The following is a 22675-nucleotide window of genomic DNA, read 5'->3' as shown; positions in this document are numbered from 1 at the left end:
CAGTGCTTTACATACAGTAATATTGCTCTCTGGATACAAATCAACAATCGCAGTCATCGGAAAATAGAAATGGCCATACCACAATAAAAACTGCAAATCCAAAACTAGAATGCTTAAAGGGCCATTATTTTTCAATGTCTAAAACACATTCCCAGAAGGCTGTAGCTAGAGGCAGTCAGTCAAGCACACATTGAGCACCGGTCCAGAAAACATGTTTGTTCTTCGGGAGGATGCCACCTAGCAACAGCTGTTGAGCTGTTGGGTTAGGCGGCAGCCTCCCGAATTGATCGCTGGAAACTTCTAATGCTCTGAAAAGAGCGGGAAGAAGTTACAGGAACAGGATCTCTTAACTCTCGCGAGATCTTGTTCCTGTCAGAATTTTTCACAGCGCTGTGATGGAGGACACACTCTCTGTAACGGCTACTGAGTCGTTAGAAATTTCTCCTCACAGACAGTTTAAAAATGTTAAGCAAAGGAGACGAATTCAGTCTCCAGATAATTCTTCATCCTCGGAAGAGGAATTCATAAAAAATAAGAAAAAAAAAACTATAATATTCAAGACTCTTCCTCAGACTCTGGTAAGAGTTCAACAGACAGCTCTCCTAAGGCAAAAAAGTCTCGTTTGAGACAGAAAGGAAAGGAGAAGAAAAGAAATTTGGTCCCGTTTGGGATTTCACAAAAATTACCCAGAAAGGGTCATTTTAAACATTATGATAGCAGCAGTCATTCCTCATTATACTCTGAAGCGGTTGCTTCTGATTCTGAGCCCGTAGCTGGCAATTCAAAAATCTCTGAGGTGGATTGGGATTGTGAAAAAACAATGAAATCTTCAGCATCCTCTGTAAGAGGGAAAATAAGTGACACACAAATGTCAAGAGTTGATCTCCTAGGAAAAACACCTCCACCAAAATTATTTAATGCCAGATGGGCACTTAATGATAAATCTGAGGTGTATGATTTCACAAAGTATGCCTTTCGCTCTTCTTTAATGAAAGAAGATGACTTGGTTTTAAGAAACCATATTGGAATCCCTGATATACAGGCTATGTTAGCACCAGAAGTAGACCCTGGACTATCCTCTATTACTGGTACAGTAACTAATAATGACAGGATGGATCAGTCCTTGCGCAACATACAATTTAAAATTGCAGATGCAGCCGGTCCTTTGTTACTCATGCTTGATAAAGCAGAACAAGAAGGACAACAGTCCAAAAAGAATATTCATTCCTTGCAATCTTCAAAATGAGCACTTCTTAAAGCATCCACCAGGGCTGCATTGATGATTGGCCAAGCTTTTAACCATGTCACAAGTGTGAGAAGAGCTCGTTGGTTACATACTATGGGCATGTCAGACCTGGCTCCAAAATCACATGAATTTCCAAATTTTGAGGACTCTAATTTATTTGGTCCAGATTTTATTAAGGAGGTAAAATCACGCTATAAGGCAAGAAAATCATTTGGGGACTGGAAAAGACCTTCCTTTTTCAACAAAAAACCCTTTCGTGGAGAGGGACGTCCTTACAGAACTCAGGGGTCGTCCCGTGAAGCCTCACAGAGCTATAAAAGACCTTTCTTTGGCCAGAGAGTCCAGTCCAGTGGACGAACAACCAACCCAAAGTGGTCTACTGGTTATAAGAAAAGAGTGCCAGGTAAACAAAACTCAAGCTTTTTCCCAGTCAGAAATTATACCTTTATGGCAAACAATAACCACAGACAAATGGGTTTTAAACATAATAAGAAGGGGCTTGTACCTTCCTCTAAAATCTTTCCCACTTCAAATCTCAAACAGATACAGAGACACCAGTGCAGTTCTAGACGGTGCCTTAGAAAAGGCTTTGCTAGAGGGAAAGATAGAACTCTCAGACCTTTTACAGTCAGGCTGGATAAGTCATCTTTTCCCAATACCAAAGCCAGATGGTTCTGTCAGACCAGTCCTGAATGTGAAGTCTTTAAACAAATTTTTAAAAAGGAAACGTTTCAGAATGGAAAGCATTGCAGATCTCACATACCTCTTGAAAGAAAATGCTTATTGCATAAAGATAGATCTAAAGGATGCATTCCATGCTATAAAAATATCAAAAAATCACAAAAGGTTTTTGAGATTCCAGTGGAAGCAAAATATTTACCACTGGAATGTAATGGTGTTTGGCCTCTCCAACGCTCCATACACATTTTCCAGGGTAATGAAATCAGTAATTTCTCACATAAGACAAAAAGGGATAACATGCATTTTTTATCTGGACGACATTCTTATTCTAAATCCAGATATTTCAGTTCTCATAGACCAAAGACAGATGTTCATCTCTTTAATGCAAAAATTAGGATTCACAATAAATTGGGAAAAATCAGTATTAAACCCTTGCCAATCAATAAGATTTCTGGGATTCACAGTAGATACAACAAGGTTAACCCTTTCCATTCCCAAAGAAAAGTGGGAACATATTCAGGTTTTCATAACCCAGTTGCTACCACTTCATCAAGTTTCCCTACGTTTAATTGCAGCAGCAATAGGGAAAATAATTGCCTTGTCCCCAGGATGCACTCAAGCACCTCTTCTGTGACGGCACTCACAAATGTGGCTAGCACAAAAATTAAGGGAAAATATTCACTGGAACAAAAAAGTAACACTTCCAAACAAAGTAAAAAGGGAACTTGCTCTGATAACCTGGCAAACCCAGCCTTTCCCAAAGCCACTTATAAAAACGATTACGACATTATCATAACAACGGACGCATCCTTAAGAGGTTGGGGAGCTTACACTCACAAAGGAGCAGTCAGAGGTCTTTGGTCAGGAAAAGAAAAAACACTTCACATAAATGTATTAGAGCTAAAGGCGATGTTTTTAGGCTTAAAGGCTCTAATATCACCAAATATTCAAAAGTCTGTGTTAATTCAGTCAGACAACAAAACAGCAGTTTCATATGTAAACAGAATGGGAGGAACAAAATCAAAAACACTTTGTTATTTGGCGCTAGACCTTTGGGATTGGGCTTTTTCCAATCAAATCACATTACACGCCACATATATTCCCGGAGAGGAAAACGAATTAGCAGACGCTTTATCGCGTCAAAAGATAACACTATCACAAGTCTCACTAAAAAAGGACATTTTCCACAAAATAGAGACACAACTGGGAGAAAGATCAATAGATTTATATGCATCCCAGACATCAGCTCAAACAAAGAAATTTGTAGCCAGAACCTGGACAAGCAATGCATGGAGAATGGATGCACTTTCCTTCCCATGGACAGGGAAGGAAAGTGCAAACCTTTATGCCTTTCCCCCTCCATATATTCTCCCGAATGTTCTCCAAAAAATTCAAATGGAGGAAGTCAGAGATCTAGTCCTGGTGTATCCAATTTGGCCATCCAAACCATGGTTTCCACTGATACAACCCCTAATTTCAGGCAGGAAGGTTCCATTGGGGTTCACTCAGGACTGTTTTCAGGGTACACAAGAGATACTGAAGAACCTACCAACACTAATGTGGATTGCAGCCCCAATTTCTTATACCAAAATCCTTCATTGAAACATTCTACCATAAAGCTGATAAATTCTTCCCTTCGATCTAGAACATGTAAAAAATATAATTCCCTCATTGCGGAATTTAAAACTTGGATGTACCCTCATTTACAGGACTCAAATAAAGGGATTTCACTACACTCGGCATTAGATTTTTTAGCATATAAGTTTGAACAAGGGACAGCTTCTAATACCCTAAAATCATACGGTTCAGCACTAAATTTCTTAATTCCAAATTTCACGGATAGTAAACTCTATTTGAGATTATTCAGAGGAGCTTGTTTATCAAGACCAATTTGTCCTAAATATGACAACACTTGGGACACCGAACCTCTGTTGCAGTACCTATCTACGATAGATAATCAGAATGCAGACTTGAGAAGCCTTACTATAAAAGTGACTGCTCTCTTAGCTTTAGCTCTAGCAGCAAGAGGGGCAGAACTAACTCTCATCCACATAACAGACCCATGGTTTTCTTCAACCCCAGGTGGTTTCCACATTATTTTTAAAGGTAGAACTAAAACGCTAATTGAAAACTCATCTCCAGTGGAAGTGGACTTATTAAGAGATGAGGAAGATACATCTTTATGTATTGTATCGGCTTTATCCACCTACTTAGAAAAATCTAGGGAGGTAAGAGGTGATATGTCACAATTACTCTTGACAACAAGAAATCCTTTTCGTCCCGCTAAAGTAAACACAATAAGAGGGTGGATACTGCATGCTATGAGTCAGGCCTCGATTGATACTACCATATTTAAAGCACACTCACTAAGATCAGCCACAGCCACAAAGGCAGCATCAAAGGGTGTTTCACTTCCCATCATACTTAAAGCAGCCAGGTGGTCTTCTCAGAGGACATTTGCAAAATATTATTGGAGACCTACAGAGCAAGAAAAATTCAATTTCATTCGGGCAACCACCAGGTGTGTGCTATTCTACCCAACAGCTGTTGCTAGGTGGCATCCTCCCGAAGAACAAAGAGGAGTTTGCAGGAATCTATGATCTGCAAACTCTATTTGTTCTAGGGAATAAGGATAGCCACCTAGCAACAGCGCCCATCCCACCCACCCAAGTTAACTGGTGGTTTAGTTTTACATGTGTTAAATTGATAAATAGAAAATAAACAAAGATTTTCTTTTCTCTACAGGATTCAACAAGCCAGCTAAGGTGGATAATAACTCATCTACTAAAGATACAAAGTAGAAGATATTTCAGTCAAACAAGATACACACTGAAATTGTATTTCAATGGAATTACAAAGTATCTCATACCAAATGTCACTAAAGAATGTTAATTGTTACAATTACAAATATCTTACAAAAAAGTTTCTTTATTATCTCTTCCTCTCAAGGAATAAAGAGTTACACTGTTTATTTCAAAAATGTGTTTTTTCACTCTTATTTGAAAACAGGTATACTTAAGGATAGTCATCACCAGTCTTCCGAAAAATTCTGACAGGAACAAGATCTCGCGAGAGTTAAGAGATCCTGTTCCTGCAACTTCTTCCCGCTCTTTTCAGAGCATTAGAAGTTTCCAGCGATCAATTCGGGAGGCTGCCGCCTAACCCAACAGCTCAACAGCTGTTGCTAGGTGGCTATCCTTATTCCCTAGAACAAATAGAGTTCGCAGATCATAGATTCCTGCAAACTCCTCTTTACTGACACTTACTCTTCCTATCACAGACCATCCCACTTGTCTTGGGTGCCAAAGATCTTTGGCCTGGCATTAACTTTAATGGAAGCAGAGTACCATGTCCCCCATTGTTACAATTTTTTTATGTGGAATAAATTGAAAAATAAATCACATTCTACTTTTAGCTCTTATGAGCAGAATTAAAACAAATCAGCAGTTCAGTGAGAAGCCTCTGTATGAACAAACCCCTTACTTTCTCCAGCTGCAGTCAGTTAGACTGTAAGATAAGGAACATCTCGTTATTTAAAATGCTTCTTGGTAGAATATTGATTTGTTTTCATTGTGCACAGAAAAACTCTGATAGGAATCAAGGTTCAACCTAGTTTTTCATAGTGCCCTTTTCATAATACCAACGTATGATTGGCAAAATTGCTTTCTAGGGTGATCCACACCTGGAACAGTGACTTTAAAGTCTACAGAGAAATTATTAACTTGTGATTCACTTCTTCAAAAATCAAAACATAGCAGTTTCCATTTTTCAAGCTTAATATATTTCAAGCAACCTTAAATCTAAAAGTAGAGCAATTTTTATACATCACGTCCCACTGGGATACAGCAGTAATTTAATTTTGACGTGAGAGGAACATAACAAGGACACTGAAGTAAAACTGCATGTTTTTTTCTGACCCAAACATGCAAGATTAAACATTTATTTTAGTGGCACGAAACCTCAGTGTTACAAGGAATACTGGCCTTGGTCAACCTGTCTATTAAATATCCATCGCACTCTGTTTAAACACTGCACTGTTACTTTTATTAATACGGTAGCTATGTTTGGATTTCATGTAACATTCATAGTCATTTGATGATAAAGCAGTTATAATATAATAAAGTCAGAGTTCATTTGACTTTGTGGCTTGTGCATTATGTAAATCAATACCCACCAAAACTGTTTTTTAAATTATTTTAGAAATGTAAATCTGTAGAGTTAGATCTTATCAAATAATTTCTTACCAAAGGCAACAGAGCAAACAAATAAAATAGCTGAACCCATTAAAGCAGCGCCCTTCACTTTTAATAAAAATACTTAATTTTAGATGGCAACTAGACCACTTTTCACATCCTGGTACATGAAATATTTATTTTATGATTTAGCTGGTTTTTAAGATTGCTGAAGCTGCATTTTCTTATTCACAGGAAATAACACTTTCAGCCATACCTTCTGTCATAACCTGCTCTACACAGCAGGAAGCTGCTCTGCCTGTCCATGGTAAGGATACTGCGAAACCTTGCTGGAAATTGCACTGGGAGAGCATGAAATTGCCAGTGATAAAGGAAAAAGCAGTCAAATGAAAATTGCATTGAGCTTTGAAGTTACTAAAAATGTATAAAAGCTATTTACATATTTTTGTATTTTTACATGTTTTTGCACTTTGCAGCAAGTACATAAATATTAGTTGTAGAACTAAAACAGGCACTAATTTTAGTTCTCCAAGCAGGTTACTTTGTAATTGCCAAGCTGTAATTATATGTTGATATTTTTGCCTTGTTAGCATACTCATTGGGGAAAATAACCAAGTGGATAAAATGCAAGTAAACTGTATGCTGCAGTGTTTGAGAAATATAATCAAAACCGCCTGCGACCTTACTGTGCCAGCTTCTGCACACTAGTCAATGGCAGAGGTCCATTGAACCTTTTGAAGATGTTAATAGGCTTCCTGACATTTGAGTTTTTTTCAATGGAAAATTCAATTTGAATTTGTTTCGTATTCGAGTTGAATATGAATCAAATTTTCGGCTCGTTCCAATTTGATCTAATTTTAGACGATCACATTTTTTCATAAATAACCTTCCAACCGAATTGTGAGTACATTCAAATTTATTCGAGTAAAATAAAATTCACATACATTTAAAATTTAACCGTCGATAAATCTGCCCCCAATTGTTGCTAAATAACGCAATTTCCCCAAAAGACCTTTGGAGATTGTACCGTGACAAAGCCATGGAGTCTGTTATCTGTGGCATTTAAATGGCTAAACAAATATATACAATTGATGTTTTTTCAATGTAAATAAAAGTAAAATGATCACAAGGCAACAGTTTGGTTTCTCCTAGCAATACAGTCTGTCCTTTTCTGGCAATCGACTTCTGCTCTACTCTGTGGTCTAACAGTTCCTGGTTTTGATTTGTTTATCACTATTTGACACTTTGAACATAATTTCAACATGTTCAAGGACTGTGTAATATTATTACCCTATACTGTGTAATAAAATAAAATGTAAAACATGGCATCTTGGCAACACATGTTCTGTTTTACACAAGATAAGCACAAGTAAAGGTGGCCATACACGGATAGATCCGCTCGTTTGGCGATGTCGCCAAACGAGCGGATCTCCCTCCGATATGCCCACCTTGAGGTGGGCAATATCGGGCTGATCCGATCGTGGGCCCTAGGGCCCAACGATCGGATCCTAGCGTTCGCCAAACGGGCGGTCGGATCGCGGGACCGCATCAACGAACAGATGCGGCCGCGATCCGACGGGATTTTTAATCCCATCCGATCGAGATCTGGCCGACTTTCGGCCAGATCTCGATCGGGGAAGCCCGTCGGGGGCCCCCATACACGGGCCAATAAGCTGCCGACACGGTCTGTCGGCAGCTTTTATCGGCCCGTGTATGGCCACCTTTAGATATGCATGGATCAAATGTCATTAATGGCTGCCTTACTAAAGCATGATAACCGATCTTTCTGTGCATGGCTAATGAGTCAGTCTACTGCCTTCCACTACCTGAATGAGTGTGCATTGACAAGAACAGATCCAGCCTGTGACAAACACAGCAGACTTTGTACAGAGAAACCGACCAGATGAGGTGCAGCTTCAGCTTCTTTGCACCTGCACTTTATTTGCAGGTGGAGAGAAGTCAATTGGGCAAATTCACTAATTTGGCCAGCAACAGCTTCACCGCAGCGTTACGCAAATTCATTAAAATGTGAAGTTGCGCTCAGGGAGGCGAACGGTAGCAAAGTTGCGCTACCGTTACTTCGTCAGGTCAAGTCAGGTGAAGTTAGCGATGCCTAATTTGCATACGGCAGAAAGTTAAACTATAATGGACATATATGCTGCAGCAACTACATTACACTACACGTGCCCAGGAAACCTTTAAAAAATAAAATAAATGGGTTCTATTGCCCTACACATGTGCCCACTGTATCGTTGAGTTGCCATATGTTAGGAAATGTAGGGGGGAAGGAGGGTACTCCCAAAAATTTGTGCTATTCTTCATACTATCACCCTTAAAAAAGTTTTTAAGCGTTTTTTCAACTATTTTTGGACAAACTCCTATCTATTGTATTGAACTTCGCCTGGTCTGACCTGGCAAGTCTGGCGCAAGAGTTACGTTACGTTACGTTGACGTTACGTTCAATAAAATGCTCAAGTTAGTGAATTAGCGTAGTTACGTCCCTTCGCCATATCGCAACTTCGCCTGGCGTAAGGGTGCGAAGTAGCACAAGAGTAGGTCCACTACGCTAGCGAATTTACGCCAGCACCAGTTAGTAAATCGGCGAAGTAACGAAATGACGTCACGCTGGTGAATTTGCGCTAGCCCCTTCATGATTTAGTAAATTTGCCCCAATGTGTACCCCTCTGTTCCACCATGTCTCTGCATGGACAGGCATGCGGTTGCGGATGTGGAGCAGATATCGGTGAGAAAAAGCATAGTTTTGTGTTTTCTTGATGATATATGCTCCATGTGTCTGTACACAGGCTGATGTCATGCCTATTGGTGCAGAGACATGTCGGCATGGTGGGGAGTTCATTGGCTTCTCTCAGCTTGTAGAGAAAATACAGGCAGAGAGAAGCCAAAGGTTACACCTCAATAATAGTGTCACGGTCGGCACCCAACACCAGAACAAATGGCAAGCACCCTGGTCTCGGCTCGTGCTTCACCTATAGTGTGGCCGCCTTTGGCCTCGGGAGGAGCCCTCAGCTACTTGGATGCCACCAGGACTTAAACGAGAGGTGCAAGGCTAGAGGTTCTGGATAGACAGCGGGGCACGACTGTTAGCAAGAGTCTTTAGGCCGAGGTACAAAACAGGAAACCAGAATCGTAGTCAGTACAGGCTGGGTCGAGGCAGGCAGGAGTCAATCGTAACCGGGCAGGCAAAGGTCAAAACCGTGTAATCAATCAGACAGGAGGGTTCAGCAGAAGGATAGTCAATATTCAGGCAAGGGTCAGATATAGAATTCAGGATAATTGTATAGCCAGGCAGGGGTCAAAACCAGAATCAGAATAAAGCTCACAAAGCACCAGGAACAAGATCCTATCATGGGCAGTTTGCACAAGACTGAATTCCCCTTTTATACCCTGGAGTTTTCACGGCATTTCGTCCCTTTGCGCGTCGCCGTCATCAGGCCAGCGCGTCGGCGTCAATAAAAGAAACGAGACGCGGGCGCACGCCCTAAGAAGCAGCAATGGCGGAGGAAGAGGAACCATGCCGAGGGCGTCCCTGCCGCACCACTGGACCACCAGGGTGAGTAGATTTTATCACAAATAGCCTAAGTATTAAACCGACTGAAAAGATTATAGAGGTTATTTGCTAAGTAAATACAGAATGTGATTTTCTTTATCTATGTAGCTTGAATGGCTGCCTTCATGGCTACACAGCTGATTATTTATATAAATTGTAGAAGTGTTTCTGAAGCAAACAAACAGGTCTTACCAGTGCAGGGTAAAGCTGGCCATAGACGCAACGATCCGATCGTGCGAATCGTGGATTCGTACGATTTTCAGCCCGGGTGTGGAGAGTCCCGACATTTTTCGTCCAGCGGAGATCGTCGTTTGGTCAGGTTAGAAATTTTCTGTCACCTACCGATATCTCTGCGTGTATTGCTGATCGTACGATTTTCAGTGGGAGACTGTCACTAGCTTTGTCAGATATAACTATTGTACGTTTGCTGTCAGGGGCAGAACATCAGCTGATCTGTTCTTTAACTACTTTATTTGATCGGAATGGTAAGACTTTCATCTGAATGGTTAGTGGAGGGTCGGGAGATGGGAAAGTCCCGATCGTACGTTGATTCGTAGGATCGGATCTTTGCGTCTATGGCCATCTTAAGAGCACATTACGTTTGAATTAATATAGTTACACTTCAAAGATAAACTATACCCCCAAAATGAATACTTAAGCAACAGATATTTTATATCAAATTAAGTGGCATAGTAAAGAAACTTACCAAACTGGAATATATATTTTAGTAAAAAAAAAATAATTATATATATATATATATATATATATATATATATATATATATATATATATATAACTTTTGTCCCCTCTGCCCCGTTAAAACAGTTTGATTGGGATATTGAATTTTTCAAATTTTGTAGACTGTTGAATTTAAAAGACATTTTCAAGGACACTCCTGGTAAGGCACAATCTGAAGTTTTGAAATTAAAGGAATTGTTCAGTGTAAAAATAAAAACTGGTTAAATAGATAGTCTGTGCAAAATAAAACATGTTTCTAATATAGTTAGTTAGCCAAAAATGTAACGTATAAAGGCTGGAGTGATTTGATGTATAACAAGTCAGTCAGGACACTACTTTCTGCTTTTCAGCTCTCTTGGTTTACACTGACTGGTTACCCTGGCTACCAGACAGTAACCAATCAGAGACTTGAGGGGGGGCCACATGGGTCATATCTGTTGCTTTTGAATCTGAGCTGAATGCTGAGGATCAATTACAAACTCACTGAACAGAAATGTACCATGTGGCCCCCCTTCAAGTCGCTGACTGACTCAGAGTTATAGAGCTGAAAAGCAGGAAGTTGGATTCTGGCTGTTTTATTAGACATCTGTTCACTCCAGCCTTTATATATTACATTTTTGGCTAACTAACTATATTAGAAACATTTTTTATTTTGCACAGACTATCTATTTACCCAGTTTTTATTTTCACACTGAACTATTCCTTTAAAGAGTGTATATAATCCTCCTACTACTAATTCTGCTATTTGGCTCTTTAAACAGAGCGTTGATAGTGAGGTAACGTATTATAGAGAGTCAGAAATCACATAGTAACCTTACACAATCTGAAACCAGGGCCATTAAATCTTTATCTGACGACAATCGTATTGTAATACGTCCTGCTGATAAAGGTGGTGGGATTGTTGTACTTGATTATAGTGACTATCGAAGCGAAATTATGAGAAAACTTTCGGACGGCAAAGTGCACAAACTATTGAGGGATACTTTGTGACATGGACACACATACCTTGATTATTCTAGTCAGTGGGTGTATCTTCTGGTTTTCTGTGTTCAATTAATTATGCAAATGTGACTATAAATTGTATCTCAACATGTGATTCTGGATCTTGATAACAGTCTTAGATCCAGACCGAAACGTCGATCCTTGCGACTATGGTTTTAATCTTTTGATAAATAAAAAACAAATATTTTTTTAAACTCCGGTGTGCACTGCTTACAGCTGTGGATTTGATGTATGTGAAAGCGCTTCTGCAGCACCCGGTCCTGATTGCCTGGAATGGAGTGCAGAGACCTGCCTGGGTTTCTATATATTCGAAATTCAAATTCAAAAAAACCAACTGAAATTAAGTCGAAGGGGATTTTTGGCCAAATACTTCCGTTTTCGATCCAATATGTCTGTATTTGGCAGAATTGGAATCGTACAAATCGAAGTAATATCGCATTTGATCGAATCCAAATCACCAAGTAGGTTCTACTAGGTCCCCATAGGCTAAAACAGCTATTCGCCAAGTTTTAGATGGCAAATGGTCGAAGTCGAATTTTTAAAGAGACAGTACATGATAAATTTCGATATTCGAATTTTCTAATTTTTTCAAATTCAAATCGAATTTGGACTATTCCCTAGTCTAAGTATAATAAAAAAAAATAGCTCTAAATTCGAATTTTTTAAATTCGAATTTTCACTTCGACCTTTGATAAATCTGCCCCAACTGTAAAGGGAAGAAGTGTGGAAGCAAAAGACAAAATGTGACCTAACAGGGGGCAGACTTTGGGAAATGGCAATTTTCTATTTATGATTGCCCAATGGCACATACTACTAAAAAAGTATATTATTATGAAAATGGTTTATTTAAATGAAGCAGGGTTTTACATATGAGCAAACAAAATATTTACATTTGGTTAAATCCTAAACTGTAGCCTGGATTCCTTACTTCTCTATGAAGCTGCAGGGTTGCACCACAATGGAGACGATAGGCCTGCCTTATTAGCAGGATACAAAAATAACATAATTGTGAATATTTTAATAAGATTTGAAAAAAATAGAATGTAAAGTTTAAATGAGACAGAATGTGAGAACAGAAAATGTCTGAACCAAGTACAGTAATAACACAAATTGCAGTCACGTTATATTATAGTTCGTATATTTTCACTGGTTTCATTTACTTTGTCATTGCAAATGGAATTTAATGTAAGAAAAAAGAACTCTCTGTTACCAAAATATGAGTGATTGGAAACATTATAACTCTTGTAAAATGGCAATGATTAGGACTGTATCCAATTTCATGAAGATAACTGAGGCATGGAAACATTGTTCCTACACAATCTGACAAGATAATGCTACAGAATTAAGGAGCTTGACAATATTGGGTTTAGTAATAGGATTTTGTTCCTACCTACTTGGGTCTGTTGGTAATAATAAATATAACTGAAGGTATCTTAGAGCAGCTACCAGATGCAAAGTACAGAGGAAAATGATAAAATATATAATAATTGAAGTACAGGTATGAGATCCATTACCTGGAAACATAATAATCATAGTGTCCTATGTTTCAAATGTTTCTGCAAGGGAAGTTACTGCAGTTAACTTTTAATTTAATGCATATAATAAAATATATAGATAAAGCAAATGTCAGTTAACTCATTTTCAATGAGGGGTCATAATGCCTGTTTAACCTATTCCCGGACTATGTTTGCACGGGTTTAGGTGTGCTGCAAGGCATCCTTTTTTTAACTTTAAATCCAAAACATAGACTCTACATTGTAGAATCTGTCATTGGTAGGAAAAGGGTTAGGTCTTTTGGGTTAAGTATGAAGTAGTTCAACTTACTGTTCAGAAGTGATTTTGTTTTTTGTTTTTAACTTAAACAATCCTAAACATAGACTCTACGGGGCCAATTCATTAAGTTCGAGTGAAGGAATAGAAGAAAAAATACTTCGAATTTCGAAGTGTTTTTTTGGCTACTTCGACTACGACTTCGAATCGAAGGATTCGAACTTAAAATCGTTCGACTATTTGACCATTCGATAGTCGAAGTACTGTCTCTTTAAGAAAAAACTTCGACCCCCTAGTTCGCCACCTAAAAGCTACCGAACCCAATGTTACCCTATGGGGAAGGTCCCCATAGGCTTGGTTAAGTTTTTTTTGGTCGAAGGATAATCCTTCGATCGTTGGATTAAAATCCTTCGAATCGTTTGATTGAAGTATTTGCGCAAAATCCTTCTACTTCGATATTCAAAGTCGAAGGATTTTCATTCCCAGTCCAATAGAGGGTTAATTAACCCTCGATATATGACCCTTGTTGAATTTGCCCCTACATTGTAGAATCTGTCATTGGTAGGAAAAGGGTTAAGTTAAGTATGTAGTAGTTTAGCTTACTGTTCAGAAGTGATTTTGGTTCGTTCTTGCAGGCAGATTTGCTTGGTTTGGTTGCTTTAGTGTTTGGAACCACTGTCCAAAGAAGTATTTCGTTGGACAACAGGTTCCCTAGCAGTACTTCCCTGAATTACCTCTATTCTCCCCTTCAGGATGCCAAGTTCCTGCTGATGTAAAGCAGTCCAACAGCATTGTGCCACACAATACATATTGATCTTATATGAATGCAAACATTTTCCACATCTGAATTACTTTCATAACTTTTAGCAGCAAACAAAGGGATGTCCCTACCAAAGCCCACCAAAAGCACAAAATCCGTGACACTGTTTCGCTATGAATGTGCCCTAAACAACCTGGAGTAAATATCTTTGGGGAAAATGGGCCACATTTACTACTGACCAGTGTACAAAGGTGGTACATATTGACCCCAAATGACCCAATACAATAATTTCCAGTCAATAGAAATTGTTGCAATTTAATTACTATTTAGAATAAGGCAGAATGACTAGTTCTGAATCTACAGAATGTTTATGCTTCCAGAAAAGTGAATTAAACCAATATTGATGCTGCTAAAATCCATTGGTGAAAGAAACTAAAAACTATTAACATTGTCTATCACCAGAAATTCTGATTCCATCAAAAGCATAGGTCAGTATGATTGATCTTTTAAATATGCCAGCAAATATGGAATGGCTAGGAAACCTTTCAGGATGCTCCACATGCAAACATCACATTTTACAAATTTATGTGAAAAGTAGGGAGCAAACAGCATGGCAGATTGGCATGTTTTCTGTATTATGCACCCTGCCTTGCACAAATTAAATGTTACTACTAAATATAAATACAGACTAAGAATATAAGAGTATAAGAATATAAGAGGCATTTGGCTCAAAGACATATCAGGGTGTAAACCATTATGGACTTCATCTATTTGCATCTAACATATAACCAACATAAATTCACCAGAAGAAAAAATGTAATTTGTTGTGTGACAGAGCCAATACAATGCTGAAGACAAGATACGAGAGGATAGAATGGGTGTTATTAAAGGGAAACTAAACACCTAAACATTGTAGGTCTTCAGAAATTTAACACAAAACAACCCATATGTAATTATGTAACACTGTTCCATATACTGTAAATAAACCTTTTAATGAAAAAGATACTTCTCTTATAGTATGTGCTACTGGATGATATAAAGTTGCTCTACCTTCCAACTCATATAAGGCACTGTGCTCACACACAAACCAAGTGCACACCTTCTAGATTATGCTCTGTCTTTTGATCCCACACTTCTTCCTGCATTATTTCTGTCAGTTGATATTTAAGGGAACATACAGACCAACACAAAAAGGCTCAAAGGAAAAAATATATATATTTAAATATATATTTTAAAAAATGTACTTATGTGCAAAAGGCAGTTTGGTAAAAATCTTTACTATGGCACTTTTTATAACATAAATAGCTGTTGGTAAAATATTAATTCCGAATGTACAGTTTTCCTTTAAGAAAGTGGGGGTAAAGGAATAAGTGGGATTGGGCCAAAAGATAGAACAGAGGGTCATGGATGTCTACTGTATCTAGGCTATGGGATATGTACATACACATGTTTCTTTCTTTAGGAAACAAATGTCTAATTTTTAAGTGAACACCTGGGTGTTCAGCTGAGCCTGCCAGTTGCTCTGCAAGTTTCCCTGGCATTTAACCTTAAGCCATGTAATGTACAGTATATTGCTGAACCACATTGCCCAACACTAAAACATATTGACAGACCAAAAGAAGAAGGCTGAAATATTGATTCCACAAATAACTAATTTAATCTGTGTTCTATAGATTTGATCACAATTACATCAACAACTATACCTTAACTTAATTTGATATAAACTATCTGTTGCTTAAGTATTAATTTTGGGGGGTATAGTTTTCCTTTAAAGGCTATACAGTACACTGTATAAACCCCTTTTGCACTGCACCTTTTGGACGTACCTACTGTACTGGAAAACTTTAATTTAACATAATACTTACTGGTCTTTTTTTATACACTAGGTATACAAAATGCATGAAGTTGATGATAAGGAAGGTAGCATTCCATATCATTATGTCCAAAGCACATCGGAAGAGTACAGCCCAAATGATGAAGAAAGTGCAACCTGTAAGGAAGAAAGATAAAATGATTAGAGATGTCGCGAACTGTTCGCCGGCGAACTTGTTCGCGCGAACATCGGGTGTTCGCGCTCGCCGGAAGTTCGCGAACGTCGCGCGACGTTCGCCATTTTGGGTTCGCCATTGTTGGCGCTTTTTTTTGCCCTCTCACCCCAGACCAGCAGGTACATGGCAGCCAATCAGGAAGCTCTCCCCTGGACCACTCCCCTTCCCTATAAAAACCGAAGCCCTGCAGCGTTTTTTCACTCTGCCTGTGTGTGCTGAAGAGATAGTGTAGGGAGAGAGCTGCTGCCTGTTAGTGATTTCAGGGACAGTTGAAAGTTTGCTGGCTAGTAATCGTTTTGATACTGCTCTGTTATTGGAGGGACAGAAGTCTGCAGGGGTTTGAGGGACATTTAAGCTTAGGTAGCTTTGCTGGCTAGTAATCTACCTTCTACTGCAGTGCTCTGTATGTAGCTGCAGTGGGCAGCTGTCCTGCTTCTGATCTCATCTGCTGACTGCTGCAATAACAGTAGTCCTTGTAAGGACTGCTTTTATTTATTTTTTTGTTGTTTTACTACTACTACTACTACTACTACTATAAGAGCCCAGTGCTATTAGTCTAGCAGTGTTGGGGAGTGGGACTGGTGTGCTAATCTGCTGCTCCTAGTAGTTCAGCAGCACCAACTTTAATTTTTTTTTTTAATATTCATTTTTTTTTATTTTACTTTTTTTTATTTTACTACCGCTGTAGTAGTGTATAAGTTGACCTTTTAGGCATTATTTGCCCTGTAGGCATTATTTGCACACTGTTTTCTTCAACCCGCCATCGAGCTGTGTGACCTTGTTCACATTCTGTCTAAATATCCATAATATTACCGTCTCCAGAAAAACACCGGAGTCACTTTTTTCAAGCAGCCATAATATATTTTACGTAATCCGTATCCACCGCTGTAGTAGTGTATACGTTGGCCTTGTAGGCATTATTTGCACACTGTTTTCTTCAACCCGCCATCGAGCTGTGTGACCTTGTTCACATTCTGTCTAAATATCCATAATATTACCGTCTCCAGAAAAAACACCGGAGTCACTTTTTTCAAGCAGCCATAATATATTTTACGTAATCCGTATCCACCGCTGTAGTAGTGTATACGTTGGCCTTGTAGGCATTATTTGCACACTGTTTTCTTCAACCCGCCATCGAGCTGTGTGACCTTGTTCCCATTCTGTCTAAATATCCATAATATTACCGTCTCCAGAAAAAACACCGGAGTCACTTTTTTCAAGCAGCATTCATATATTTTACGTAATCCGTATCCACCGCTGTAGTAGTGTATACGTTGGCCTTGTAGGCATTATTTGCACACTGTTTTCTTCAACCCGCCATCGAGCTGTGTGACCTTGTTCCCATTCTTTCTAAATATCCATAATATTACCGTCTCCAGAAAAAACACCGGAGTCACTTTTTTCAAGCAGCATTCATATATTTTACGTAATCCGTATCCACCGCTGTAGTAGTGTATACGTTGGCCTTGTAGGCATTATTTGCACAGTGTTTTCTTCAACCCGCCATCGAGCTGTGTGAGCTTGTTCACATTTTGTCTAAATATTGATAATATTATCGTCTCTAGAAAAACCACTTGAGTTACTTTTTTTCAAGCAGCATTCATATATTTTACGTAATCCGTATCCACCGCTGTAGTAGTGTATACGTTGACCTTGTAGGCATTATTTGCACACTGTTTTCTTCAACCCGCCATCGAGCTGTGTGACCTTGTTCACATTTTGTCTAAATATTGATAATATTATCGTCTCTAGAAAAACCACTTGAGTTACTTTTTTTCAAGCAGCATTCATATATTTTACGTAATCCGTATCCACCGCTGTAGTAGTGTATACGTTGACCTTGTAGGCATTATTTGCACACTGTTTTCTTCAACCCGCCATCGAGCTGTGTGACCTTGTTCCCATTCTGTCTAAATATCCATAATATTACCGTCTCCAGAAAAAACACCGGAGTCACTTTTTTCAAGCAGCATTCATATATTTTACGTAATCCGTATCCACCGCTGTAGTAGTGTATACGTTGGCCTTGTAGGCATTATTTGCACACTGTTTTCTTCAACCCGCCATCGAGCTGTGTGACCTTGTTCCCATTCTGTCTAAATATCCATAATATTACCGTCTCCAGAAAAAACACCGGAGTCACTTTTTTCAAGCAGCATTCATATATTTTACGTAATCCGTATCCACCGCTGTAGTAGTGTATACGTTGGCCTTGTAGGCATTATTTGCACAGTGTTTTCTTCAACCCGCCATCGAGCTGTGTGAGCTTGTTCACATTTTGTCTAAATATTGATAATATTATCGTCTCTAGAAAAACCACTTGAGTTACTTTTTTCAAGCAGCATTCATATATTTTACGTAATCCGTATCCACCGCTGTAGTAGTGTATACGTTGACCTTGTAGGCATTATTTGCACACTGTTTTCTTCAACCCGCCATCGAGCTGTGTGACCTTGTTCACATTTTGTCTAAATATTGATAATATTATCGTCTCTAGAAAAACCACTTGAGTTACTTTTTTTCAAGCAGCATTCATATATTTTACGTAATCCGTATCCACCGCTGTAGTAGTGTATACGTTGACCTTGTAGGCATTATTTGCACAGTGTTTTCTTCAACCCGCCATCGAGCTGTGTGAGCTTGTTCACATTTTGTCTAAATATTGATAATATTATCGTCTCTAGAAAAACCACTTGAGTTACTTTTTTTCAAGTAGCATTCATATATTTTACGTAATCCGTATCCACCGCTGTAGTAGTGTATACGTTGACTTTGTAGGCATTATTTGCACAGTGTTTTCTTCAACCCGCCATCTAGCTGTGTGTATTATCGTTTCCAGAAAAACCAACTGAGTTTTTGTTGTTGTTGTTGTTTTTTTAAAAATAATGCCAGGCAAAGGCAGGCCGCCACGCAGAGGCCGTGCTAGGGGCCGTGCTGCTATGCAATCCTGTGGCCCTAGCAAATTGCCCAGTTTTAAAAAGCCAATGACCCTGAACTCCCAAAATGCTGAAGAGGTAGTTGACTGGCTTACACAGCACACCCCATCCTCTACCGTTTCTAACTTTACCACAACATCCTCCTCATCCTCCACTGCTATGGCCACCCCACGTAACACTTCCTCCACCACCGGTGCCCCTTCTTCACTGGGGTCAGAGGAGTTATTTTCCAATGAGTTTCTTGAACTGAGTAATGCGCAACCATTATTGCCAGAAGAAGATGAAGGAGATGAGGACCTTACACCAGATTTAATTCTGGCAGAGAACACGATAGAGATGGACATAATGAGTGATGAGGAGGAGGTCCCCGCTGCTGCTTCCTTCTGTGATGTGTCAGAAGAAATTGATGCATCTGAGGAGAATGATGATGAGGAGATTGATGTTTTGTGGGTGCCTAGTAGAAGAGAGCAAGAGGAGGGTAGTTCAGATGGAGAGACGGAGAGTCAGAGAGGCAGTAGGAGAATAAGACTTAGAAGAAGCAGGGAGGACAGCCCGCAGGGATCAGCAGGGCAACAACATGTATCGGCACCTGTGTTCAGCCGGCCAACGCACCCGCCATTGCCGCCAATACCGCCAACTCCGCCAACTTCTACTGTTACCGCCAGATCGCACACTTCCAAAAAGTCAGCAGTGTGGGATTTTTTTAATGTGTGTGCCTCTGACAAAAGCATTGTAATTTGCAATGAGTGCAGTCAGAAACTGAGCCTTGGTAAGCCCAACAGCCACATAGGTACAACTTCTATGCGAAGGCACATGAGCGGCAAGCACAAAGCACTTTGGGAGCAACACCTCAAAGGCAACAGGCAAACTAAAAGCCACACTCCTTCTGGTCCAGCATCTTACTGCTCTACCTCTGCTCTCCTTGACCCGTCTGAACCACCCTCCACTCCGCCTTCCACCTTGACCACCTGTTCCCATTCCCAGTCATCTGCCACCAGCCAAGTTTCTGTGAAGGCCATGTTTGAGCGTAAGAAGCCAATGTCTGACTGTCACCCCCTTGCCCGGCGTCTGACAGCTGGCTTGTCTGCACTCTTAGCCCGCCAGCTTTTACCATACCAGCTGGTGGACTCTGAGGCCTTCCGCAAATTTGTAGCAATTGGGACACCGCAGTGGAAGGTACCCAGCCGCAATTTTTTTTCTAAAAAGGGAATACCACACCTGTACCAACATGTGCAGAGCCAAGTTACCGCATCTCTGTCACTTAGTGTTGGGCCAAAGGTCCATATGACTACTGACGCATGGTCCTCCAAGCATGGTCAGGGCAGGTATGTCACCTACACTGCCCACTGGGTGAACTTGGTAATGGCTGGGAAGCAGGGAATGGGTAGCTCAACAACAACAGTGGAGTTGGTGTCACCGCCACGGATTGCACGCGGTTCTGCCACCACCTCTACTCCTCCATCGCTCTCTACCTCGTCTTCTTCTTCTTCTTACTCTGCTGCTGGGTCCTCCTTCTCCTCCTCCACACCTGTGCACCCCCAGCTCCCCCTAGGCTATTCGACGTGCCAGGTACGCCGTTGTCACGCTGTCTTGGGGATGACGTGCCTGGAAAGCAAAAACCATACCGGATCTGTACTCCTGTCATCTCTGCAGTCACAGGCCGATCGGTGGCTGACCCCACACCAACTGCAGATCGGAAAAGTGGTGTGTGACAATGGAAGCAATCTGTTGGCAGCGTTGAGACTAGGCAATTTAACACATGTGCCCTGCATGGCACATGTGTTAAATTTAATAGTCCAACGTTTTGTCTCCAAGTACCCAGGATTCCAGGACGTTCTCACCCAGTCCAGAAAGGTGTCGGCCCATTTCAGACGTTCCTACACAGCCATGGCACGCCTTGCTGACATTCAGCAGCGCTACAACATGCCAGTCAGGCGTTTGATTTCTGACAGCCAGACTCGCTGGAATTCAACGCTCCTTATGTTGGAACGTCTGCTGCAACAACAAAGGGCCGTCAACGAGTACCTTTTTGAACTGGGTGGTAGGACTGGATCTGCACAGCTGGGGATTTTTTTCCCCCGTTACTGGGTGCTTATGCGCGATGCCTGCAGGCTCATGCGACCTTTTGAAGAGGTGACAAATATGGTCAGTCGCACCGAAGGCACCATCAGCGACCTAATACCCTTCGCTTTCTTCCTGGAGCGTGCCGTGCGACGAGTGACAGATGAGGCTGTAGACCAGCGTGACGAGGAGCTGGAAGCGCACGATTTCTGGTCGGAATCACCAGAACGAACCCAGGCACCTGCTGCAACGCAGGGAGAGGTGCCAGAAGTGGAGTCAGAGGAGGAAGGTGGCTTTGTGGAGGAGGAGGAGGAGGAGGACCAACAGGAGCAGGCTTCCCAGGGGGCTAGTGGTGACCTTTTGGGGACCCCTGGTCTTGTACGTGGCTGGGGGGAGGAGACCGTGGATGATGCAGTCCTTGATAATGAGGAAGCGGAGATGGATAGCTCTGCATCCAACCTTGTGAGAATGGGGTCTTTCATGCTGTCATGCCTGTTGAAGGACCCCCGTATCAAGAGGCTTAAGGAGAAGGACCTGTACTGGGTCGCAACGCTACTAGACCCTCGGTACAAGCATAAAGTGTCAGAAATGTTACCAACATACCACAAGTCCGAAAAGATGCGGCATTTACAAACCAGCCTGCAAAACATGTTGTACAATGCTTTTAAGGGTGATGTCACTTCAGGAACTCATCAACATTCCAGGGGCAGAGGTGCCAGTAATCCTGCCACGAGCACACCTGCAAGGACAAAGCCCTTTGGCCAGTCTGTAACGTCAGACATGCAAATGTTTTTCTGTCCAAGGCAGCGCCACAACCCTTCTGGATCCACCCTCAAAGAACGCCTCGACCGGCAGGTAGCGGACTACCTGGCATTAACTGCAGATATCGACACTCTGAGGAGCGATGAACCCCTGGACTACTGGGTGCGCAGGCTTGATCTGTGGCCAGAGCTGTCACAATTTGCCATGAACCTCTTGTCTTGCCCAGCCTCAAGTGTGCTCTCAGAAAGGACCTTCAGTGCAGCAGGAGGGATTGTAACTGAGAAGAGAACTCGCCTAGGTCACAAAAGTGTCGATTACCTGACCTTTATTAAAATGAATGAGGGGTGGATCTCGGAGGGTTACTGCACGCCGGAAGACTTGTTCTGACTTCTATGCAGCTGTCCTTCTCTTCAAGCCTCATGACTCCACACACAGCTGTCCTTTAGCGTCCTCCTCCTCCCTCCGCCACCGTTACAAACTAGGGTGCAAACCCTACTGGTTTAATTTTTTCTGGCCTCTGTGCTTCAGTGGCTGCAACCAAAAAAACTGGGCAAACAATGTCTACAAGGTCAACGTATGGCAAAAAATGACTATTTTCAGCATTTATATGGCATATTTTTTCTGGCAACTGTGCTTCAGTGGCTGCATCCAAAAAAATGCATATTTTCTGCATTTATATGGCATAATTTTTCTGGCCTCTGTGCTTCAGTGGCTGCAACCAAAAAAATGCATATTTTCTGCATTTATATGGCATAATTTTTCTGGCCTCTGTGCTTCAGTGGCTGCAACCAAAAAAATTTATATTTTCAGCATTTATATGGCATAATTTTTCTGGCAACTGTGCTTCAGTGGCTGCGACCAAAAAAATGACTATTTTCAGCATTTATATGGCATATTTTTTCTGGCCTCT

General features: G+C 40.8%; 1 protein-coding gene across 4 annotated transcripts in view; it reads right to left on the bottom strand.

The window, feature by feature from the left end:
* The window catches only part of bves.S (blood vessel epicardial substance S homeolog), a 125222-nt gene that overhangs the window by 17615 nt on the left and 84932 nt on the right, over nt 1–22675 (bottom strand). For all 4 annotated transcript variants that reach the window (XM_018264622.2, NM_001096940.1, XM_018264623.2 and 1 more), the window contains exon 3: nt 15824–15948. In XM_018264622.2, the coding sequence (XP_018120111.1) occupies nt 15824–15948 (125 nt within the window). The remainder of the gene's footprint in view (nt 1–15823; nt 15949–22675) is intronic.

The sequence above is a fragment of the Xenopus laevis genome, chromosome 5S (assembly GCF_017654675.1).
Source record: "Xenopus laevis strain J_2021 chromosome 5S, Xenopus_laevis_v10.1, whole genome shotgun sequence".
NCBI classification, from domain to species: Eukaryota; Metazoa; Chordata; class Amphibia; order Anura; family Pipidae; genus Xenopus; species Xenopus laevis.
This window is presented reverse-complemented; position numbering and strand designations above follow the sequence as displayed.